The 26074-nt window shown below is 41.0% G+C and overlaps 1 protein-coding gene across 5 annotated transcripts in view; it reads left to right on the top strand.

Moving 5' to 3' along the window:
• mtgo (miles to go) overlaps positions 1–26074 on the top strand; it is a 219763-nt gene that overhangs the window by 187380 nt on the left and 6309 nt on the right. For all 5 annotated transcript variants that reach the window (XM_019043998.2, XM_019044000.2, XM_072302238.1 and 2 more), the window contains 13 exons: positions 11568–11847; positions 12837–12973; positions 13606–13775; positions 14587–14937; positions 18859–19105; positions 19806–20010; positions 20575–20793; positions 21087–21529; positions 22231–22484; positions 23020–23238; positions 23825–23991; positions 24554–24687; positions 25443–25640. In XM_019043998.2, the coding sequence (XP_018899543.2) occupies positions 11568–11847; positions 12837–12973; positions 13606–13775; positions 14587–14937; positions 18859–19105; positions 19806–20010; positions 20575–20793; positions 21087–21529; positions 22231–22484; positions 23020–23238; positions 23825–23991; positions 24554–24687; positions 25443–25640 (3024 nt within the window). The remainder of the gene's footprint in view (positions 1–11567; positions 11848–12836; positions 12974–13605; positions 13776–14586; positions 14938–18858; positions 19106–19805; positions 20011–20574; positions 20794–21086; positions 21530–22230; positions 22485–23019; positions 23239–23824; positions 23992–24553; positions 24688–25442; positions 25641–26074) is intronic.

Below are 26074 nucleotides of genomic sequence, written 5' to 3'. Positions count from 1 at the left end.
GGGAAAGTTTTCACTTGCATCCTCAGTCATGGCATGGTGACGCTGGAGTTTCAACGCTGGCTTGACGCAACAGGCAGGTTTGCCATCGTCAGGGAACCGGGAAATGTCAGGGAATTATAAAAAGTCAGGGAAAACCGGGAAATGTCAGGGAATTTTAGAAGTCAGGGAGAACTGGGAGATGTCAAAGAAAATTTGTTAAATCACCTTCATTTGCTTTCTAGAATGGGTTTGAGATTTTGAACAAGAAATTTTGCCTAAAAACTATTTTCAATTATGCCTTCTTAACCATCCGTCACATCTTCAATTGTCAGGGAATTTCACCAAAATATGTCAGGGAAATGTCAGGGAATTTCTAATTTTTCATTTTTTAAATTTTGTGGCAACCTTCAACGAGAGCCGGACTTGGAAGTTCTTTTGCAATTTTTTCCTGATCAGCTGCAATTTTTCTGGAAAACTCTTCAATTCTTCCTTGAATTTCTCCGAGAATTCTATCGGCAATTTTATGAATCCTCCCCATGTTAAGAGAAGAAATATTATAGCGTCTTAGAGAAAATGATATTTGGGTGTTTCTATTGGGGAGAGGGGGGGTGTCTGGTAAGGTTGAAATGGTCCTGTTATGGCGTTGTAGCTCAGGATGGATGCACGTTGGACAGACGATCTTGCAAAGGGATCTGGCTGAACCCGCAGTGCGGCAGTGGCGACGACGGCCTTGGCTCCCAATTTCGGTTCATTAGTTCATTACCCACGCTCACCACGCTCCAACTGTAAACACGCCGAACACGCGCTTACTCTCAGCTCCCGACGAGAGTACCTATACAGCGAGAGTGCGAGCATGATGGTAATTTTGAGGTTAGGTCATGCAGCATTTAGGGCTCTAAAGGGCGGCCAACATATGAATTCAAATTATTCAGAAAAATTCATTGTTACTTCTGTCACGGCCCGTCGATTTTTATGCACGTATTTGACTTAGTTTTTGTACAATTCACTCATTTTTACCGAAGAAGGCTCATTTTTGAACATTCTTGGCCATCTTGGTTTCATATTGAACACTGGAAAAAAAAAACACATTGGATCTAGAGTCCAGACTCTTGAAAACATTGACAAGAAAAAGGACTCTTGATTCAATCAGATTTAAGCTTAAATCAAAAGGAAATCCGCCCAAATTAAGAGGCTTGGTTCTTGATTTAAGCTTAAATCTGATTGAATCAAGAGTATTTATTCTTGTCGATGTTTTTAAGAGTCAGGACTCTAGAACCAATGTGGTTTTTTTTCCCAGTGTAGACACATTTTCGACACACTTCATTTAGACTCCATCAAATGTTTAAGTTTTGTGTAAAGAGGATTTTTTTTTTTTTTTTTTTTTTTTTTTTTTTTTTTTTTTTTTTTTTTTTTGGAAAAGTCCCTATATTTGTCTCTTTTCATACAGGTTTCGAATTAATATCTATTTAACTTTCTCGCTCCCGCCAAGAGTTTTTATTTCGCCAATTCGGCAGCCTAGTTTCTTTTCTCTCCGGTTTCCCTACGTAATCGAGGTCATCTATCATTGATTTCAATCGGTTTGCGATATGATCAATTGAATGTTGTGAGTCTTTTTCGTGGGTTTTAACTTGTGAAACGCTCCGCTGACGAGACTAGCGACGTTTGTGTGGACTGCCGGTTCCCCTCAATTTACGTCTCCGCTCGATTGGTCATGTCCAAGAGCCGAAACCGGTCCTCCATCAAAAATCCTCAGTGTAACTCAATCACCGCATTTGTAAGTTGAGTCTAATTCTTCGAGTCTTGCCAATACTATTTTGAGATGGTATGAAGCCCTCGCACTAATTCAGGGTGTCTACTGGTCCCCATAAGACTTATGGGGACGCATCGGGGACTTATAAGTCCCCGATTGTCCCCGATTCTGGAAAGGTGTCCCCGATTTCCCCGAATGTGCCCGATTTTCATGTTTAGGTCCCCCAAAACTGACAAGAATCGTCCGACTTTCAAATTTTTCGCGGTGCCACGGTTGCGCGCGAGGCTGCAGAATTTCGAACTCTCGCTGGCGTCCAGTGGCGTGGCGTGAATTGCGATATATCGATTGATATGTAATTTAAACCTATGGTAAAGAATCGATTATTAAGGTGTTCGCTGCGAACACCCTGTTTATCGATCCTTTTCCATAGGTTTAAATGGCATAACAATCGATATATCGCAAAGCACGCCACGCCACTGCTGGCGTCTTTCGGCGGGAACGGTCCGAAACTTCGGAAGCTCGGTGTCGAGTTTTTCGCTCCTGCCGAAGCTTTTATCTTTATTTCATTTTATGTCGCTCTCTCGCGGCTTTTTTCTCGTCGATTTTGGTTAAAATTCCCCCAATTTTCATGAAAAAGTCCCTGAAAGTTCCCAAATTTCCCCGATTTTGGGGTTTTCCAGCTGGTAGACACCCTGTAATTGCATTGAGAAAAATCGGACTTTTTTGACCAAGAAAACTGTCTCCCGGCAGAAGGCAAGACTTTATTCAACTGAAGCTAGAAGAATTATTTTGGTGTATGAAGTTTACTTGTCAATCTGTCGTGATGAAGAATGGATCACTAGACAAGGTACGAATTTCAGCACTCTGATGTATGTTCCGTAACCAAAATTTCACGTAGAGCATGATGCGCACAATGAAAATTATCGAAATCAACTCCTCACAACGATATTTAATGATTCTTGATGCGTGAATTCAAACCACCCGCTCATGAAAACTCAATGCTCTACGTGATTCACATCGCGCGCTAAACGTTATCATGACAGTCTCTGCGCGATGTAAAAATCTGACAACCTCAATCTTGACGCTTTGGCTCAGCTAAAGCGAATTGCCTATAGTTCGAACAACACATGGTGGGAAATGAATATTGCTTGATTAAGAAACTTGCTGAGACCGTTGTCGTGCGCGATTTGACTCACGTAGAGCTTTGAGTTTCTTGTGAGCGGGCAGTTTAAATTCCTCGTAACCAATGTGAAATGAAAAGGTTAATATCTTCGTTAGGAGTTGGTTTCAGTAATTTTCGTTGCGCGAATCGTGTTCTACGTAAAATTTTGGTTAAGAAACATGTACCGGAATTCTTAAATTCGTACCTTGTCTAGTGATCCATTTAGATGAAGACGAAATCTACCTTGGTCTCTTCACGTATGGAGTCTCGGTTTCCGTGTGAAAATTAAAATTAAAAGATTGGCCAAAACGGTGGCCACGCTGCAATGAGAATTGGTAGTATCCATTGCTCAGCGCAGCGTGACACTAGTAGGTGAAGAAGCTCGGCCGTGGGATGACGTCATAGTCGCGGAGGCGGTGGGAGGGACGAAAGGGTTAATCCGGATCGGGCACATGATCGCGTCGTGATGCTGTCTCGTCGGCGCGGGATTAAGAAGGACGTCCCTGCGAGTCCCTGCCCGGCACGCTTCCGGCGGGGATTAATCCCCCCCCCCCCCCCAACTCCCCCGAGCGGCCCGGGGCCTGATCATAGGGAGCGAGTTTCACAACGGACCCTGGCCGATGTCGCAGAGAACACGTAACTCACCTCACTTTTTTACTTGCGACAATGTTATGACGAGTATCTTCGTCGCTACTTCACGAAATTTCTCATTTTATATTTTTGCAAGTGGAAAGAACCAGCGTCATTTAGGGTTGCCATAGTCAGGGAATACCGGGAAATGTCAGGGAATTTTAAAAAGTCAGGGAATACCGGGAAATGTCAGAGTAAATGACGAAAATGTCAGGTAAAATTTGTTAAATCTTCTTTATTTGCGCTCTAAAATGGGTTTGAGGTTTCGAACTACCAATTTTCCCTAGAAACTACTTTCAATTATGCCCTCTTAACTTTCAGTCACATCTTCAATTGTCAGGGAATTTTGCCAAAATGTGTCAGGGAATTTCATTTTCCAAATTCTAAAATGGGAATGAGATTTTGAGGAAGAAATTTTGCCTGAAAATTATTTTCAATTATGCCCTCTTAACCATCAGTCACATCTTCAATTGTCAGGGAATTTCGCCAAAATGTGTCAGGGAAATCAGGGAAATGTCAGGGAATTTCATTTTCTAAATTCTGTGGCAACCCTGTCGCATTGACGAAGGTAGTTCTTTGATCTGGACAAGGACGTTCTGCGTGTTCGCCCGTTGTCGTGCACTAGTACACAATTTGCCGAGTTATTCGCTGTCCGGAATCTCCGAATGAGTCACCTGGAATGACTAAGGAGTCCGCGAAGCAGTGCCAATGGCGATTAACCATCGATGGCGACAAGCGTTGATTGTTGAAAGTTGAATTGTTGATGTCGTGTCGGCGTCGTCGGTGAGCAGGAAATAAATCGTTTACCGACCCCCCTCCTTTCGACACCTTATCATTACACTCCTAACGCATGCTTTCTGATCGTTGAGTGCCTCTGGCGAATAGACCGATTTAGTTGGTGGCCACGTCATTGAAGAGATTTTCTATCTCGATACGTTGATGTTCGATGACTCCAATATATGGACAAAAGAACTTAATGCCCGGTTAAAATTCTACCTGTGCTGAGGATCCATTGCGTTAGTTCATCACGAAATTTATTGTCATCAACTTATCATTAATCGATTTAAGATCCCTCCAAGATGAGAAATTTCGATTAGGAGAAACACTCGGGCACATATTTGACCACCCTGACGTAAATTAGGATTATATACGTTTCGGAGGAGAAGATAAAAGCTTTCTAAGTAACGTTAAGGAAAATCAACAAAGCCCTCGAGTTAGCAGAATTTTCGGTAACGAACTCGCACGCATGAGAAGCGTGACTGATTATGCCATCACGCGGACGTGTGCCTCAAGGTTTATCCGTGTGCATGACGCTCATGCGACGAGAATATTTAAAACTTTTTTAAGGAACTTTTAAAACACCAAATTTTCCCCAAGCCCATACAATCGGTCGTTTACAGGAAGATGGAACGTAACTCCATTCCAGGGTTGCAAAATTGACACAGTAAATTCAATTTTTTGGAAGACTGTACCTGTGCATCGGATGAAAGTCCAATAATTGTAGAATGGATTTTATTCCGAAGGAAGGAACCTTTCATTTTTGGCATCTATAAAATCATCCATCCACACAAAGAGGCCAATGACAGATATGTTGTTCCGAATGTGAGCCAAAAATAATTATGATTGTAGAGAAAAGAGTAGCCAAGGTGTTATATGTGTATTCACTTATTTATTTATTTAATAAAATACCTATGCGCTAAAGCTTTTCGGCTTTTGGCCATCATCAGAGCTTAGGTTAGAAAGGTCAAAAAAACACATAACAAAAACACTTAAAAGACATTTCGCTGGTTACAATTATCAATGCTGAATTACAGTTATGCGAATATCGGCACAAAGCTAATAATTCAAAATAATTGCTCGTCATCGCAAAATGGAGTCCAAATTTCTTAAACTGTCGTCGTGAAATTTCTTAGGTTCTCATGAAACACTTTCCATTCGTTGTTTTGACCGATCTCATTGTTTTTTGCTCGTACGTTCGGAGGATGAGAAAAAGTTAGAAGGCGGGACATAAAAGACAGGCCAAGAAGGGTTGATGAGCACTTTCGTGGTGAGAAAGAACGGTGTGTGGGCATTCGAATGTTGCTAAATTTCTCCGAATCAATTTCCAATTTTTCAGAATAGTTATGAATATTGTCTCTTAAAATTTTCAGTTACACTTGATTAAATAGGGAAGAAAAGTTTCCAAATATATTCAAAGGAAATCTTTTTTGGGGGTTCCAGGAAATCCATACTTTTATCGCGGAAAGTTGGGCAACGGGTGAATGTTGAATTTTCCTGAGGACCTGAGAGAACTGCCGTAATAAGGAAAAACACCGTATGAGCCTTCAGGCGTTGCCAAATTTCCTCTGGCAAATCACTAATTTTCAGCAAAATTTTTGAATGTTGCTCTGCCAATTTCTCAGATAATTATATTCGTAGTTTAATCTAAATTGTCTGAAAATTTCAAGAAGAAGTAATCGTAAGTTTCTTCAAACATAAACATCATATCGAAGGAAATTTGGCAACTCTCGAGTGTTCATGCGGCGTTCTTCCTTAGTACGGGAGAGTAGGCCGAACGGCGAATGACACGAGCGAGAGAAACAATGAGGAGCATGAGTAATTGGCCAATTGACGTGTGAGAACATCCATTAACAACATCCATGATTCATGCCCAACTTGCACCGCCAGGCTAATTACCTATTAGCCGCGACGTGGCGTGCTTTGCGATACATCGATTGATCTGTCATTTAAACCCATAGGAAAGGATCGATGAACAGGGCATTCGCAAAGAACACCGTAATAATCGATTCTTTATCACAGCTTTAAATGGGGAAATATCGATAAATCGACCATTCACGCCTCGCCTCTGCCTATTAGGTTTTCGCCTACTCGCTCCGAGTCCCGCGCACAAACCACCGCCACAGCGAGTCTCACAAGAAAGCAAACCAAAACCGTCCCTTCTACCGTCGTCCGAAGGAAAAACGACGTATCAACTTTCGATACTTGCCAAATTTTCTTCGACAAAACGTTAAATTTTGAGACGAGTTTTGTATAATTTCCTTGGAAATTTTCAGATATTTACGATCGAATTGCGAACCAAATTCTCTGAAAAATTCGGAAGAAAAATGAGATAAGTTACCCGGAATATTCGGGCTTCGTCAAAGGAAATTTGGCAACGCCTGATGGTTCACGCGGCAATCTTCCCGAGCACGGCAGTCTACGTCTATCAATGGATCGTATTCGATAGTGGTTCGATGTATCGTTTGATTCAAAACGATAGAACCTAACCTCAAAAAAAAAAAAAAACCGTCTAGAAATGATGAAATTTCAACTTTTTTTTCCTTGGAGGATGACAAAACTTCCTCTCTACCCTAGGGAAGCGAGAAAGTAAAGATCAAGGTTTAAGTTGGAAAAGCTGGAAATGAGATAATTCCAAACATTTTCACTTTTCATTGCCATTTCGTACTCATAAAAATATAAAATCCACCGCGTAATGAATTTTTGCCTTCGTGAAAATGAGAATGGAGAACCGTGGGGCAGATATTTGAGTTGATGTCTAGGTGAAAAATTGCTCATTATTCGGGAGGTGTCATCTGTGACTCGGTGCGAAATTGCGGAGAGAGAGGAGTGCAGATTCCAGGGAGTATATACAGCCAAAGCAGGAAACCGGTGAAAGTGCTGACTGGTGAGCTGTCCGCTGAATGCCGAGGTGTGTCCTGACAGGTGGCATCCAATGCGGGTAAAGAACGGTGGTCGCATTTCGTACCCTCTTGACGTCAAACGGTATCGGGTACTTGGGCCGAGCGAGGCCCTGACGTCACAAATCTTCAAGATGGCAGCCAAAATCGAAATGCGACCACCATTCTTTTTCCGCCTTGGGTGGCATCGTTGCCGTGTGTAGTTGACACGCCACAAGTCTGATCCTCTGTTCTTACGAATTCTGGGTGTTCTAACAACATGGATATTCTTCGAACACGCGAGGAGACAGACGAGACCTCAGAGATCCCGCGGAAAATTTGTCCACGAGGGAATTTTTCTGCCCGAGTAACTGATTTTCACTCCTTTGCCAGATCGAAATGAATCTCATGGAGAATTGGAAAATCATCTGCTGTATCACAGGTGGAACAGAGTTCCAGTCCTTTCTCCTCCCCGAAAATCTCTGATCAACCACCGCTCTCGTTAATTGTCAACTTCAGTAGAGCTCAATTGGTTTCCTTCAGTCAAGATATTGGTTCTGTTGCCAATTTGACGGAGGCTTTCGTTTTAGGGCGAGCAGGAAGTAGGGCCGGATTAAGGGGGTGGCCACATGGGCCGCGGCCCATGGCGGCAAATTTTGCAATTTTTTTAAAAAAAAATTACAAACAAGAAAAGGCGACAAAATCTCTCATTTCCTGAGAGTATAGTAATTTCTAATTTTGTTGTCTTTTAGTGATAAAAGAGACAGCACCTTTCATTAATCGAGTTAAGAGAAAAACCAAACACGCAATTTGGCCTGGAGCGGCTCGACTTAGAGAGAAATTATGACGAGGACTTGAGATGAAAAGGAGAAGCCCTCGGCGCGGCGGTCGGCATGCAACACATATTAGCGCCCACAAGACTGCACGAATACTTCACGCCTTGCATCAAACACTAGTGCGGTCACTGCGGTCAGCGTGAAACGGATAGCGCCTACAAGAATGCATGAATACTTCACGCATTGCGCCAAAGACAGTGCGGTCAGCGTGAAACGCTTAGCGCCTACAAGACTGCGCGAATACTTCACGCATTGCGTCAAACACAGTACAGTCTGCTTGGCGCGGCGCGGCGGGGAAGTTAAAATCATTAAACTACATCTATGTTCGTTCTCTCATAATTTGTTCGTTCATCTCTTATGAATGGAAGGCCTTGTCCACACAGAGATAGGTGTACGGAACTTAACTTTCGCGCAAAGTTCCGTGAACTTTTGCTAGTAGTGTTAACAGGGCTTTCCCAAAAAATACGTCCAACACGAGTAAACGACCCTTATGCACCCCTCCCTCGCTGGCACGTTTACTTGATGGTTTTTATTGGTATTTCAAAACGAATAAGAAGGGGGCGGCAAAAAGGTAAATCCGGCCCTGGCAGGAAGGTTGAATTGATGAATACTAAGAATGTGTAAACTTTTCATTAATATTAAGAGCTGAATTTGGAGAATTGTAACTTGTTCACCGTGTTTCACGTGAAACACGCAGACACCTACACGTTTTATGCTACCCTGTCTGATGGTTAATTTCAAGCGAGGAGTGAAAAAGAGAGCGGCGAGGCTTTGATAATACGACTGGAGGGCTTAGAGACGTGACCGGGGGGGGGGGGGGGGGGGGCTGTCATGAGCCGGGTCCAGATTGAAATGGAAGGGTCGGGGGGACTGGCCTGCCGGAAGTGGATCGTTGTGGGGCACCTGAAGAGTCAATCGCTGATGGCAACGACGCACAGTGGGTCGATTCAATTAGAGAGGTCGGACATGCGATTTTTGGCTAAAACTGCAAATTTTTATGTCGAATTCGTCACATTTTAAACTTGATGGGGTGCTTCTACAAGAAGATTTCACGAGAAAACCGGTGGAACCACTTTTAGAACCTCAAAGTTTTGTACAAATGAAGTTATAAACGTTTAAAGTTTCCAAATTTTGTCCGACTTCTCCTATTGACTTGATCCACTGTGCGACGCCACGATTCCCGCTTCTTGAGCATTCTCTCGCTCCCTTTCGCGCCCAAAATAGAAAGTGGATCAGGGATCCGCGCAAAAATTAGCCCAGCATTATTTGAGGCTCACGAAGTGAATAACTGAAACCTTCCAAAGAAAATGCCCCGAAATACAGGACTATTAATCAGGATTTCAGAATTGTGACACTGTGACAGCGGTTCTGGGAGGAGAAAGGACCTCCGATCATATGCAGCAGATGATTTACCAGTTCTCCACGAGATCCCTCATTCCGATCCGGCAGAAGAATGTAGTTCAAATATCCCGACTATTTTCAACAGTTTCAACATGCTGCATGGACACTAGGGTTGCCGCAGTCAGGGAAAGCCGGGAGAATGTCAGGGAATTTTAAAAATTCAGGAAAAAGCTTGCAGTGTCAGGGAAAATTAAGAAAATGTCAGGGAAAAATCGTTAGCACCTCTCTCGAATGGGTTTGACGTTTCGAACAACAAATTTGCCTGAAAACTGTTTGTAACTAGTCTTTTAGACAATCTAGCATTCGTTCAATTGTCAGGAAACACCAAAATGTGTTGGGAGTCAGGGAATTTAACTGTCTAAATTCTGTGGCAGCCCTGTGAACATGCTTCGCATGAAATTTTGTGGAGGATACTCATATTGTAGTGGCTTGACGATCGTCAGGCCACAAGTCTTTCAGGTCTCTTTTGTCATCACAACAAGACATCAAAAATCGATATTTTACATGGCAGAGATAGGGAGGGCTACAATGCTACATCTTGTTTTATCCCCCTGACAAAGCCAGAAATAGTTCCAACAACCGGGCCTCTGTGCTTTATTTGCGTCAAGTCTTATCGTAGGAGTACGAAATAAGTTCACTTGGGACTCTCGTGAAAGAATGATTACGAAAAAAGAGACGGAAATGGTTCGGACACAGTAACGCAACACACTAGAACCAGGGCAACCGGGAGAACTGGGCAGGAGGGATTGCCATTCGAGAGTCGCTTATCACTTATCACTTATCACTTATCAGCGACGGAACGTCCCCCCTCCCCCCATCCTGTTCTTCTTCCGGTTGATTATTTCCTTTCGCTTCCCGTTGTGTGCTTTCTTTCGTTTCGCTACGATACTCGCGCAGCGCGGCTCCGCCCCCCTTTTTTTTAAATTTATGTTTTATCAATGCCATATATTTACAGCGTCGACGTTGTTTCTAATCTCCGTACTAGGTTCTATTGCTAGCTCCAACCTGGAAGCTGCGAAGGAGCCAACATTTCCGTTCCAGCATTTCAAGTCTCATGGCTTTTGGGATAAATATGTACAATTTGATTAATGCAAAATGTGAGCGTCCACAAATAGGATGAAAGATCTTATTGTTAGTGCCCAAAGAGAACTTTTTCAAAAGTACGATTTTTGGTTAATCGGGTCGAAAATCGGAATCTAACTCTCTCTTTAGAAAGTACTTGCGGTTACTATCTTAAAGCGCAAATCCCCAAAAGCGCAAAAAACAGGAAGCGCCAAAATGGTATTCCATAAGCGCAAAAACGCACAACCCAATAGCGCAAATGGACGATTTGCGCTTTTGGGTTGCGCTTTTGGGTGTCTTCGGCACTTGCCAGGATAGGATCGTCATGAAAAAGTTGCGAAGGGTTAAGTTCATTTCTGTGCCAATTAACGAGAGTTAGTTGTTTTACTATACTTTCATAATTCTAAGCTCTAAACAAGGAATTTTAAATAGCTCTTCTCAAACTCCTGATTTTTGTATCAGGATCTTGGAAGCGTCGTATTTCCTGAATGGTGTGTTCCTATTTCCTGGTTGGTTTCCGGTTTGGTTGGGTCCTTTTTTAGGCATTATTCCTGGAAGACTCATAGGAGATCCCTTGCAGGGTGGCATGAAACGTAAGATAGAAATGAAAGATTGGACATTTCAGTGATATATTTCATGAAATTTCACGAAGCTGTGAAATATTTCATATTTTTCAGGGGCTAGATTATGAAACCCGCACTCAAACACAAAAATAGAAGATAGTCGCAATTCAACATTTTGCGAAACATGAAAAGGAATCGGTATTTTTCACTATCTTTCATGAAGTTCTGAAGTTTCGTGAAATATTTCACGTAAAATTTCAAGATTTTATTTTTCATGAAATTTTGCCACCCTGACCCCTTGTTCTTTAAGAAGAGGGAAAAGCCTGCGCAAGTTAGATTTAGAAACTTGTGTCGTGTTGATAGTGTTTTACGTGAATCTTTCATGAAGAAACTTATATTGTGATGCTTAATTTCCTGTAGCTTGGCGGGTGGGGTATACTCGTACTCTGAAACCAAGCCATTAGGACACAACACCTGACTGGAAAATGTGTAAGATTTTCAGCTAATATTTGTTATAATTTGTTTCAGGGTGCTGGATCAGCAACAGGGTCGAACCAAGCTCCGCAGCCATTTTTTAACCCTCAAGGAATGGGAGCGGGATACCACCACTTCGGTCACGGAACCCCGCTCCAGCCGGGGGTGCTAAGTCATGTGCCACCCCATCAAGGCCACTCGCCGCCCCCCGGGCACACCTTCCACAAGGACGAGCGCACCCAGCGCCAGTACATCAAACTAAAAAAGAAATTCGAACAGAAACAATTCCGTAGTGTAATTTCTCATGTTACGCCTCCTTTGACGCCTAGGAAAGGTATGCATCCCGTCTTTCTCTCTTGCTTTTAGGGACTATCAGTGTTCGAAACTCACAGGCTCCAAAGCGCCAAATGCGCCTAAGAAATCGGCCATGGCGCCTATAAAATGAAGGCTCGGCGCCAACGTGGCCTCTAAAAATTGCCCCCCCCCCCCCCCCATCATGATTTTTCTTTTTGGTGATTTTTTGAAATCCTGTAAGTTACAGCTACTAGTTTTGTAACTACGACATCTTGCTTGTAGCTTTAGCTTTCACTAATTGTGCCTTAATATAGCCAAAAAGTTAATTTGGCCCCTGAAAATCAAGCTTCATGTAGCCATATGGCTCCTAAAACTCAAAGGTGAGTTTCGAACACTGGCCGGACTATCGAAGAAAACATTACAGTTTAGAGAATCATGCAGCAGGATGTCCAAAGAGGTCAAAACTTAGGAAAACTGGGCAATCTCTTTTTGCGACATCTGTAATCTTTAGAGGTTTAGAAGTTGACTTTCAGGTGCCTTGCATGGGGAAAGTGAATCTAAAAATCAACAAAATTACTTTAGTAATGTTCAGACTGTTAGGAAGCTAAGTAACAAAGAAGCCCAGGAATTGTGAAAGGAAAAAATTGCAACTTTAAGTAGATTACATTTTGCAAGAAGAAACTACTGTTTCTGAATCTTGCCATGCACAGAGAAACTAACGGGAATGTTCATTTTGAGTTCTTAAAGACGCATTTCAAGTTTTCTGTCATTGGTAACTTCTTTAATCGACTTAGACTGATTGCATTTCACATCAAACATTTTTCGAAACCAAAAATTGACGGAAATTTGGCCTTGAAACTCAATCTGCATATTTTTTATGAATAGAGCGAGAAATTTCTCAGAAAGTTTCAAGACATAATGTTCTTCAGTTTTTTGTTGAAAAAAATTCACAGGAGGCAAAATTTCTCAACGTAACTTCCTTACTGAGGTTGAATTTTTAATTCTCTTACCATTTTTCTTTCCTTTCAGAATTAGTCAATGGTCTTAGAAGTGGGAGAAAAGGAGTTAGTAGTGTCGGAACCAGTGAAGATGGGGAAGAAAGCAGTAGTGCTCAGGACGAAGACGATCTAATAGCAGAATTACTCGCCAACATTAGACCACCAACGGTATGTGAGCTAAATTTTTCAACCTGGTTCAGTTTTTATTCTAATCTGGGGTTTGGAGTTTTTCCCTATTTCCAACATTAGACTTGCTTTGTTTGTCACATGATGAACAAAGCTAGACTTGCTTTGTTTGTCATTTGATGAACAAAGCTAGTGTCCTAAAGGTTTGTCTTGAATTCATGTCAACCAAATTTCCTCCTATCTATCCAAATGATAGTTTTCTCTTCAGAAATGTTTTAAAAAAAAATATTACTATAGAAAATTAAAAAAAAATCAGTTTTCAGTTTTTAGTCGAAGTGAAAATTATCAAGTATGTAGTTAAATGCTTCCCATCTTTATGATACTCTTTGCTCGGAATCAAGCATTCGTTTTTCTGCAAAATCAAGTATTTACTCATTAAAACGGATTTTAACTCGAACAAAATCCCAATTTTTGTTAGTTATTCATGCAGAGAGACATAAAACAATTATCCTAATTAAGTTACATCATGATGTATTTATTCTGGTGTATCAGAACTTTAGAGATCATAAATTAACCTGATATGATCAAGTAGGTAATGTCAAAGTGAGATAGTTTTCAGGATCTGTTAATTTGCCAGTGTTGATGTGTATTAATTGTGAAATTTATGATTCCAGGTTGCGGAAATAAGTTCTAGATTTGCGTTGATTCAATGGTGGCCTCCTGAAGGGAAAAGTCCAGAGCTCGATATTTCAGAGTCCGATTTCCGTTATGAAGTTTTGCTCAGTGATAAAGGAAGGGATGGGAAATATAAAACTATTTACAGCGGTGGTGCTCTCTCCTGCAGGTGAGATTTTCCCTCCTCCTTCCTTCTATTTTTCTGATTGGTTTTTAAGAGTAAGGGGGCAGAGGTAGCCAGTGCTATCAAACATATTAGTCATGACCTATGTAAAACATTTTATTTTCTAGTGTTGCGGAAAATTTTTGGTTTTCGCCATCTGGAGGAAATATTGAGCAGAAAGAAATCTTTTGAACTCAAGTGAACTTTGGAATTTTTGCGATATGAGATCACCTCTCCCTAATATCATACGTTCACTCCAAGTCAACGAATTACTTTTTGCTCAAGATGTCCTCACGATAGTGAATGACTTAAAGCCTTTATGGCACTCAAAAATGAAAGAATTTATGTAAGTCTTGACTTATTGTATTCTAAAGTATTGGCCATTCTACACTCCTACACCTTTACTGACAACTAAAGGCTGTCCAAAAAGTACTGCAACAGTTCCTTTTTTGAGCCAACACGAAGAGGTAGCGAAACGCGGTTTGCGCAGTTTGTTCGATCAAAATATTAGCTAAAAAATGAGACCTTCCTGAGCTTATTCATCTCGTTACAGCGTTTTTGTCAAGACGTGTTTGCGCAGCTACCTCCAGGATTTTTGTATACTTTTTTACAAAGAAAGAAAAAGTTTACAACAATGTTTTATCTAATGTGTGATACCATTGAATAAAGTTGGTAACCCTGTGGTACGTGTTGAATATTCATTGACAACATACTGCCAAAAACTGAATCTTTAGATCCCCCCGATGAAAATAGCCTGTGAACGGAGGCGTATCAATTCTATGTCATGTTCTCACACTGATTTGTCTTGCTTTTGCAGGGTTCAAGATTTGAGGCCTGTAACAGATTACGCTGTCTGCGTCCAAGTGCATTTTGAGGAGTTGGCCGGTCTGGCGAGTGAACCAACGTTATTCACGACACCGCCATGTGAACCAGATGCTCCTTATCCCCCGAAACTAGTGTCCCGGCTACGGAACGGGCTCCAGCTGAAGTGGTTCGCAGCCAATGACAATGGCTCAAGGATCCTCCAGTATATCTTAGAATGTGATCAAGGCTGTGGAGAGTTTGTCGAGATTTTCAAGAATAAAAATAAAACTTTCAATTACAAGCCATTAACGCCGTCCACTTTTTATAAATTCAGATTAGCTGCCGTTAACGAATATGGCAAAAGGTAATATCATCTGAATTCCTTATTTCATCATCCTTATTTTTCAATATACTGCTTTGATTTTTTCTCAGAAAATTCAGGGAAAAATGTTTCACAGTAATGTCACTTAAAAATTGTTATTTTTGTATTTACTTATTTTTTTTTTAATCAGCTATATTCCCCATTTATTGATGTTAATAGATCTCGGAACAAAATTTGAGGTAGTCATAACTTTCATTTGGAAAACTTAAAGCTTAGGTCAATTTAAAAATTATCACGATAGTCTGGGAATTTTCGTAATTTTGGTAAAGGTAAGGAAGAAAGGAGGATTATTTTTCCCCCAGTCTAAAGGTACCCTTCATCCAAAGGTAACAAAACTGCGGAGCATTTTTAACCAAACTCCGAGCAAGTTGAAAATGTATCATCTCACAATCAGCTTTATATGCCTATTTCTCTTTTAAGCTTGAGTTTTTGATAGAAAACCAATTTTTTGAAAGAGATCTACCTCAACATGAATCAAAACTCAATTGTAAAAATTCAACCTACCACTTAAATGATATATATATATATATATATATATGAGTCGCTTTTATAGCGCTCTTTGGCGCTGTGCGACGCCTAATCGCCACAAAGCTCGGTCTTCCCACAGGTCATCAGGGAGTTGACAATCTCTTATCTCATTTAACACCCCCTGTCGCCAACCTCTCACTGGGCGTCCCCTACGTCTCCTCCCAGGAGGAACCCAATCAAGCATCTTTTTTGGCAGCCTCTCTTCCGTCATCCTATTGACATGACCATACCAAACAAGTTGTTTGGTCATGACGTCGAACACGATGTCATTTTCGACTTCCATTATCTGACGCACTCTATCATTACGGACCCGATCTCTCCTAGAAATTCCTGCTGACCTTCTCCAGAAATCCATCTCCGTTGCTCTTAGCATATCCTGTGTCCGTTTCTTCAGCTGCCAAACTTCACATCCGTATGTTAATATACTTTTGACTACAGCGTTGTATATCCTCCTCTTGTTATCTTTGGAAATCCGCTGATCCCAGAGGATTCCATTTAACATCGCTATAGCCTTCCTTGCTAAGGTGTTCCTTTCCCTGATAGCTTGATCCGTCCTTCCATCCTGGGTCAACCGCACTCCCAAGTACTTAAAGTGCTCGCAGCCTTTGATCTGCTGCCCATCCTCCAACTCAATGCTTTGCTGATCACCGCCAAAAGTCATCTTCTCAGATTTGGATATGCTGACTTCCAGACCCCACTTCCGATACTCTTCTACTAGCTTGCGCATCATGTATTCCGCGTCATCTTGATCTTGAGCAACCACCACCTGGTCATCAGCAAAGCACAGAGTAAACAGAGTTTCGAGATCACCCAAGGGGACACCCATACCGGAGCATTTCTTTTTCCATTCTTTTAGCACGCACTCGAGATAAATTTTAAATAATGTTGGCGACAAACAACATCCCTGTTTTAAACCCTTAGTCACATAAAATCCCGCTGACAACCCCCCATGGCACTTAACTTTGGTAAAACTCCCTTTATAAAATCGCTTAACAGCGTCAATCAACCCCCCGTTAAAATTCGATTTTTCCAAGGCCTCCCAAAGTTTCACCAACGGCACGCTGTCATACGCCTTCTGGAGATCCACAAAAATTAAATGCAGTTCCTGAGCTACGGCCATTTTCTTCTCAATGACCTGGACAATAACAAAGAGGTGATCTATCGTAGACCTGCCAGCTCTAAAACCAGCCTGCTCCTCTGCTTCGTGATCCTGCCATTCGTCCTCGATCTTCGCTTTCAGTATCTTCCCGTACACTTTGCTTATTGTCCCGGTCACTGAGAGCCCCCGGTAGTTGTTACAGTCGTCCTTCCTTCCCTTCTTTTTGTAGATGGCCTTGATCCAAGACTCCTTCCACTCCCTTGGTACCTCGTCACCCCTGATGCATTGTTGCATCAGTTTTCTGAGGCACTCAAAGAGCTTGGCAGTCCCGTACTTGACCAACTCGACAGGAATCCCACCAGGACCCGGTGCTTTGTCATTAATTAGCTCTTTAACCGCTTTAATTATGTCACAAGTGTGGATCTCCAAGTTGTTCATTCTTCCGTTGTCCGTGCTGTTGTCTCGAAACTCTGGGCGCCTTTCCGTCAAAAGATCTTTAAAATGATCCTCCAGTTTTTTAAGTGATATCGGAGAAACGATGTCGCGCTTCATGTCTCTACGTAAACCTTTAATTAACTTCCAGCTCTCAGCACTTTTTCTCCCCCCTAGGTAGGTGTTAATTCTAGAACAGTTGCTTTCCCAAGCTTCATTCTTCTTCCGTGTTATGAGGCTCCTAACTTTAGACTGAGCTTTCCTGTAAGCAACTTTATCTTCAGTCTTTTTAGACGACAGAAATATAAGGTGTTTTTGCCTCTTAAGATTTATCTCGTCTTCAATTTCTTCATCCCACCAGTAAGGATGCTGGTATTTATTACTGGTTTTGTGAACACCTAGGGCTTCTTTCGCTGCAGAGTGGATACAATCTTTGATGAACTGATATTGCTCTTCCGTGGTACCCGAGAGTCCATCCCCCAGCTTCTCATCTAAGCGTTTCCGATACAGAGCCTTGACACTAGGGTGCTCCAAACTTTCGATGTTATACCATACTTCATGATTTTGCGTTCCCTGACTCTGCTGTTGCTCAGGCATTGGCTCTTTATCTTTAATCCCTTTAACGGGAAACGCTATATCTGCTCGGAGGAAATGATGATCACTGCCGCAAGAGAGTCCCCTGCACACTCTAACTTGCTGCAATTTCAACTTAGTAGTGTGCTTTACAATTACATAATCGATGATGGATTTCAATCCTCGCGTTGGCTGGACCCAGGTATACTTATGGATGTCTTTGTGTTGAAAAAAGCCATTCAAAATTTTCATCTCAGTTTGAGAACAAATTGAGATGAGCCGATCACCGTTATCATTAACAGCATCCTCCCCAAACGGTCCAACAACTTTACAGTTTACTCGTCGTCCCGTTCTGCTGTTCAAATCACCCATAAGAATGGCTTCCCTGCCAGCACCAACGTTCAGTATTTCATCATTCAGATCTTCGAAGAATTGGTCCTTACATGCGACAGTGGCATCATCATTTACACCGTATACTCCGAGCAGCGTGATCTTATGTCCGTACAGGTTAAGGTTCATTTTGATAATGCGCTGGTTGACGGCCTCCCAAGTGCCCACGAACTTACGTAGGCTTCTCCGCAAAAGTATTGCTACTCCTTGCTGAGCACGCTGATCTTTGGCTACGCCGCTGTAGAATAGATCATAGTCACCGTAATTCTCTGACCCGTGCCCTTTTTTCTTGGTCTCAGTAAGAACAGCGACATCCACTCCAAGTTTCTGAATCTCCGATATCACTTCCGGTAACTTATTTGAAATGCCTTGGACATTCCACGTCCCAAATACCATTGTCCGTTTTCTCAATTTTTGTCGACGTGTCCGTTTAGTTCTAGTGGTACCGAGGCTTGTATTGTTAGGTCGTTTAACAGTAAAACTTTTTACAAGTACCGGGGAGTTAGCCCGATGACTCAACCCCCAACCTGGAGGACCAGGGTTTGATTTCGGAGTTGCCTCTCCTAGACAGGTTGCTTTCACTTCAGCTCAGAGCCCTGTCTGCCCTTCTAGCAGGTGGTTCATACGCCCAGAGGCCGGTGACCATCTCCACTGCCCCCTTTGAGGCAGGGGCTACCAGCTGGGGTCCGCAGGATTGCTAAACCTGTGACAACAGTCCCCCATACGGACCTTAAATGATATACACGCTTTAATTATCATATCAAACAGAACTAATAATCAGAAGTAAATTCTATACTTGGAAGGGTTGAATTCTAAGTACATTCTCCCAGGATGACTTCAGTACTTCGATTGTCTTTACAGCATACGTTTTTTTTTTGCAGCAAATATTCGGATATCGTTGTTTACGCAACGGCTGGGAGTCCGCCAAGTCAGCCGGCGCCTCCTCAGCTGTTGGAACAAGGCGTGGACTCGCTGAGGCTTGGCTGGGGACACCGTCCGGAGGACGAAGACTACATTTTACAAATGAATGACCCGGCCACCGAGTATGGCTTCCTCCATGTTTACAACGGGAAAGATACCCAGTATTGCTGTACCAATTTACATAGATACACTTCTTATAAATTCAGAGTGAGTATTGAAATTTTGTACATTTCTGTCCATCTTTTCAGTTTAATGGCAAATGTTGGGAAAACCTGGAAAACCTTGGAAAGTCAAGGAATTGCTGGAGGCCAGGGAATTTTTCCATTTGTTGAGGAGACCACTTAGGTGTACTTGTTACCTAGGCTAATAATGAGCAAATACGTAATTTCCAAGATGCACTGAAACAGTACGTCTCTAGTTTTGTACAAATGCAGTAGCGCAAGCTTCAACTCTTCAAACGTAGTTAAGCAATTTTTTTTTTTTTTTAAAAGTTCGGGAATTTTGCCAAAATTAGTCTGGGAAATTGTTTTTAGAAGTCAAGAAATTTTTTTATTTCAGTTCATTTCCCATCCCATGAAGAATTCTTACAATTTCAGTGAAAAATGATGTGGGCAAATTTAAGAAAGTGCAAAAAACTTGAGGAGGACGAAATCAAGTACCCAAAGTTCAATCCAATGTCTTTTAATTATTTTCATTGCAGATAAATCTGTAGCTTACCTTATCTATAGTCTTCTCTGTACCATCAATCGCACCCTTGTTCCTTTTACAGACTTTTTAATGCTTTACAAGATGAAACTCAAGACTGAGGTGTGTAGCAAGTATTCTTTTGAGAAGTTGTTTGATTGAAACTAAATAGATTATTTTCATCTGATCTTTGATTCTAATATGTGGATTTTCTGTTCGACAGTTGAGAGCTCATAATGAGGAAGGAATATCCAGGTGGTCGGAAGAAGTTTCGTACTCAACATTACCAGGGCGACCGTCTCAGCCGCCGCGACCTCACGTCAAAGGCCGCGTTCGAGCGCACAATTTCAATATCAAGTGGGATCCGCCCGCCGACACGGGAGGTGCTAGTATTACCAACTATCACCTAGAAATGAATTCAGGAAATGGTGAGTCAACTCTAACTCAGACTTTCAAAATTCACCTCTCTGTCTAAAAATAGACCTAAAGAAAAAACAATCGCCCTTAAATAAAATTAATGCATTAATTTAATTATGGTAATTCTATTTTATCGTACAGATAGACCTTTCGCAATCTTAAATTTTCTGCGTTTTTCACTGATTTTACTATCAGCTTTCTGCTGTGAAAATTTGAGCAAGGCTTCATCGTATTCAAATGATTTAAACTAAAAATGTAAATATTCTAGTCAGGAGTTCAGTAATATCCTGTGCAAGTATCACGTTTTCATGAAAGTTTGATTAGGAAGCATGGATGAGAATGCTTAAATCAGCTTCTTGTCTAGCGGTCCATTGTTGTAAAAATTAATATTTTTTTCATTTATCTCCTTAAGATTCCTCCTAGAATCGTGATTCATAGGAGTAATATTTAACAGGGAAAGTCTATTTTTGAAAAGGTCTGTAATGTTGGAATGATGTTCACGCAATAAGGATATCTAAACGTTTTTATGAACTACTCACTAATAGCAAAATGATTTTGTCATTGTTCAAATGTAGGATACCAAGTAATTTATAGTGGACCTGATAATGAATGTAATTTGGATGGACTGGAGCCTGGTTCAACGTACCTATTGAGGGTTTCCTGTGAATCGAAAGGAGGGCGAAGCATCGCCAGCGAGCCCCTCTCCGTCCTTACCGAGTCGGTCTGCCCCGGCCGTTGCTCTCCTCCTAGACTACATGCCAAGCCAAGACCCTACTCGATACACCTCAAATGGAGTAAGTACCTCATCTTTCACTACTGAACTCCTAAACGTTGTCCAGTCAAAACAAAATTCAGTGATGAAGTTGCATTCTATTTATGCAAATCAAGGAGTGAGATAATAAAAGAATGACTGGGAACTTATTTTTTTACAATTCTTTTGAGAAGTTAAAAAAGAGGACAGAAGAATGATTTGATGTAAAAAAGCTATTTAAAGTTTCTCTGTTCACTTTTTTTGTTCATTTGTTATTAAGTCTCTCAACAAGCATTCAAGCATCGTTTTTGATTTGATGATTGCTTCTCTTTTCAGACCTTCCAGAGAAAGATGGTGGTTCTCCTATTACCCACATAGAATTAAAAGTGTCGGAAAGTGGCGACGAAGCTAGTGAACGAATAGCGTATCAAGGCTTGGACTCTGAGACATTAGTTACGGACCTCTCACCAGGGACGCAGTACGTGTTCCAGTTGCGGGCAGTGAACAAAGTTGGGAAGGGCCCATGGTCGGATCCGCTGGAAGTTACGAGTGGGGCGGTTGCGCCTGAACCGCCGAACCCTGTGGACATTGAGTGGAATGGCCTCGTGGCGCACTGCTCCTGGGAGCCGCCCAGGTGTAATGGCGCTCCTATAGTCGATTATAAGTTGGAATTAGCGCAAGGTGATACTATGAGTTTTAGTCAAGTCTACAAGGGAGCAGCGACTTCGGCTGATGTTCATCACATTCCTCCTGCCTCTTTGTGCCACTTTAGGATACAGGTAAACCATTTTAGCTTCCCAAATATTCCCTGCTGAATCTTGGTTGAATCATTTGAAGCAGTTTTTCAATTTTTGCATCTGTTAATTTCTGGAAATAATCTAGTATCAGTGAAAACACCCTTCAAATTTGAATGATGCTTACTATTTAGTATCATTAGTGGAGCCTATTTAACCATGATCAAGAATGTCATTTTGCAATCAAGTATAAGGAATTATTAAATTTGCTTTGAACAAGCATGAAATCTTGTGTCAGTACTTTTAAACCGCTTAAGAACTTAGCCATAATACCTCATCACAGACAAACCTTCTGTAGAGAAAAAATTGCCATCATCTTATTTGGAGCTTCAAACAGTTCGAAGACCACTCGTCCTCCAACTTTTAACTTGTCCGCTATGCTGTGATATACCAGAAAATATTTGAGTTCAATCGTGAATATCTTGGCTTCTACTTGTCAGAATGAGCTAATTTTTTTCGCTTTGTGCTAATGCTGAACTTCATGTCAATATATTAAAGTTTCATCAAAATCTACTGTGAGCCACTGAGCCCCCCTGTTCTGTACAGGGTTCTTTGAAACTCTCACCAACTGAGTGGAATATTCATCCGACTACCCTTTTAAGTCTCTAATTTGACGCTTTTAAGTGAAGCTTTTGTAAATCTTTCCTTTGTGAGTGGTTTAATTAATCCTTCATTTGTTGTTTCAGGCGTCGAATACAGCTGGTTGGAGTAATCCATCGGAAGTGAGAAGTGTAAGCTCTCCTCCATCTGTGCCAGCAGTAGTTCCTCAACTAAGGTGTACCGCAACCATCTCGTCGTTACGTCTCCATTGGGGTGTGCCTGTGTCGAATGGCGAGCCCATCACTCACTACACGGTGGACGTAAGTCCCTTGCGTGAGCCTTGGGACACGCCGGACACCGAGTGTGTTGTTGACGATTTAACGCCTGCAACATCATTCAAGTAAGTACACGAGTAGCAATTTACCTTGCACATAGTGACATTGCTCATGTTCTGGGTTCCATTTTTTTTCTTATAGACTACATAACATCGAATTTTATTCAATCAGCAGTTCAGGTAAACCTGTACACGATTATAAGAAAGATCCTCTTGCCTAAAGACTCATAGATACGTCAGAAATAATAAGAAAAGCCATAAATTTTTCAACTCAAGTAAAGCAACCTCTTCAAACTGGGCAAATATTAATCTCTTATATGTGAATTTAACAAATTTCAATCTAATTTGATTCAACATTTCTCAATCAAAGATTCTCATCAAATTTTAAAACCATGCCAAATTTAATACTGTCAAATTATAACCGTTGGGCTGCCCCAACACCTGTTCCACGAATGACAACCGTATTCAGGGTCTTGCGGGAAATTTAAGAAAAGAAAACAGATGAGTATTTGTATGATGGTTTTAATGTGGGGGTCAACAGCGATTCAATGTATTTAAATATAAGTTCATAGACTAACAATGTTTTTTTTTTGTTCCATAGAGTTAGAGTGCGAGCTGTGAATAAATTAGGTGCCGGACCGTGGTCTCCGATTTTGAAAACAGCAACATTACCCCTACCGCCTTCGCCTCCCCTCCTGAAATGCGTGCACCCCGCTCACAATTATCTCAAGCTAAAGTGGAGCTGTGAACCCTCGACGACGCGCAGCACTAATCAAATGAAGTACACGCTCGTCATGCAGAACCCGCAGAGACCTGATGTGTAAGTGCTCATCCTCTGATTCTGTACACCCTAAGCCTTTCAATGTTTGTTATGCACTGTCTCATCATTAAGAGCTTAATTACATTCAACGGATCCCTATTTTAAACGATTCACCGCAGATAGCTTATTGACAGTTAAAATTTGAAAACATGAGCCTCATTGCTCGCTTCGGAAATAGTCACTCCTGTTTTATTTTTCTTTCAGTAGAAAAGCCTGTTTTTTGGGTTTTTTCCAAAACAGCGTATCATTTACCCGAGAACTTAGATCATTCTCCACAAGAAGTAACTGTTGTATTCTTTCTGTGTGTTGACTCATGAAACCTTTCAACTTTCAGTAAGTTCAGTAATTTCAAGCGTAGTTTGGAAAATAAAATTTTGGAAGGGATCTTTCTCAAAAACCTTTGATTTTTGAGATTTTCCCCAACCCCAGTCTTCCGGGTACTGTGATGTATTGGACGAGATTTTTTCCTACATCAAACAACTTGAGTCTCTTTTAACCTCTCAAAATTGCAAGATTTTGAGGCCCTTGTATACAGCCTGTATTCTTTAAGATAAAACTAATGTAAATCCCTTTTACTTTGTTACAGAGATATAGAAGTGTATTCTGGGCCAAAAGATAGTTACAAAGTATCCCGATTACAGGAACAAACAACTTACAAATTTGCCATTTCAGCAGCTAATGATGCTGGCCAAGGTCCTTTGTCTTCGTATTACTCTTTTTCTACGTCTACCGCTCCGCCTTCTCCCCTCAAAGGTGAGCATTTTACCAATTTGTGGATACCATTTTACCATTCATTGAAGTAGATTGCATTTTGCAAAAAGGAACCATGTGCATTGCATTGTTGCTAAGATTGTGCAACTTCATCCTTTGCGATAAAACTTATGAAATCATGCAAAAATATGAAATGTACACGGTAATTTTTGTCTTAAATTTACAGTTTTCAGCGTGTAACATGGTAACTGTTTATAGATGATCAGGGTTTTCTTCCAAGACAAAAGAGGTTGCACAATTTTAGCAACATTGCAATGCTCCTGGTTCCTTTTTGCAAAATGCAATCCAAGTATAAATCTGTTATGTGAACACTTCTGAACAAAAGGATATTATCTGTGTCAAGAGTTCTAAAATGTCCAATTATCCAATTGAAAAACAAAAGGCATGATGGTGGGGGGTTAAAGAAGCTCCTCAGAGCTTTTCAAGCTTGGAAACAAGGCTCTTTTAAAAGGGTTTAATTTTAATGTCCTCCAGACCTATGTAATAGCTGCTATTTTCCCTCCCTTTTCCCTCCTATTGAAGGAAACAATTTTGCATGTTTCAGCTCCCCGTGTTTCTGAAGTTACATCAGATGGCTGCACAGTCGAGTGGACGCCAGCCAGGCCAATGGGAGCCGGTTGTGATCCTTTGTCTTACTGTCTTCAAATCTCTCGTCTCCGTGATCAGCAATTTAATCAGGTACACCTATAATTTTATTGCAATTTTCAGACCTATTAGAACCTAATTAGTCAAATGATTAGTGTCAATTTCTTACTGATCGTGCTTAAAAATTATTAAAACTGTTATTCAAGAACACCGCACCTTCTGGAACGGCTCCGTTTCGTTTGAAAATAATACTGTCAGAAAATAGTGTAATGCCTCTCTCTATGTCTAAAAAAGAAAGAAAAAAAGAAAAAGAAAAGTAAAGTGACTTGAGTCCAAGCCAAATGACTTTACACTCTTTTATACTGCGACAGAACGCCATTTCTGCATGAAAAGTAAATGTAAGAACCAAGATGGCGGATCCTCTGTCACAGTCTGAAAGTGCGTAAACTTAGGTGGCTTGGATTCTATTTAGAGAAAGATGAGTTAGAAATCAGTTTGATAGTCTTGATTTTATTGACTCACCTTCTTAATCCAGTATCTCAGTGGTGAACCTTACAAAACATGCATTTTGCTGATGGTGTCAAATAATTGCCTCTTTAGTTTTTTGTTTTGTTTTTCTTTTCAAGGAAAACTGATCATCTCTATTTAAGCTCACCTAAAACATTTGTCACACATCGGAGGTCAACTAATAGAATTAAAAGAAATGTTCTTACTTTGTCATCAATTTAAAAATGAAGACTGACAAAAGATGCAAATTGCAGTGACTTTAATCACAAGTTTTTTAGTTTTATGATTAAACTGTGCTAGGCTTGAATTTCTTTTTATTTGGTTTTATTTTGTTGGAACAGGTTTACCGTGGTGATGAAAACCGAACGCGAGTGAGTGGGTTAGAATCAAATGTAGATTATCTGTTGCGCGTTTGTGCCATCAGGAGGGCCCCGAAAGGGAAGCTTCAAGGACCATTCTCGGCGACAACCTCGTTCTCCACTCTTCCTGCTCTAGATAACTCTTACAATTCTCAATCTTCCAAGCAAGCTAATTTACAGGTCAGTATTCAAAATCTCCTTCCACCCCGTAAATATTCCTAAATATGCAGTCAACTACCCCTCAAGTGTCAATTCGCATAAGTGAAAAAACCTGCCATGTAAGCAAGATTGGCCAATCCCATTTTCTACCTAGTATCTGGTGTAGGAAACAGAAGGCTGTTAATGTATTTTTTTTCCTGTTTATTTGAGAAACCTCTTTGAGGTAGTGCAAAATTCAAACTCAAATGGTTGCCCACTTAGAAGGAGTAGACTGTAATTCTTCTCAACTGATATCATTAAGATTTTGTCAAGATGCAAACTTTTTGTAGCCCAATCAACTCTGCAAGTGTACTACCTTGATTGTTGGTATTATTTTTTTTTAAAGGTTTAAGTACCAGTCACAACAACCAAAGACAAATCACTTTTAAATGATGAACTTGCCAATTAAACTTAAT

The sequence above is a fragment of the Bemisia tabaci genome, chromosome 7 (assembly GCF_918797505.1).
Source record: "Bemisia tabaci chromosome 7, PGI_BMITA_v3".
NCBI lineage: Eukaryota > Metazoa > Arthropoda > Insecta > Hemiptera > Aleyrodidae > Bemisia > Bemisia tabaci.
This window is presented reverse-complemented; position numbering and strand designations above follow the sequence as displayed.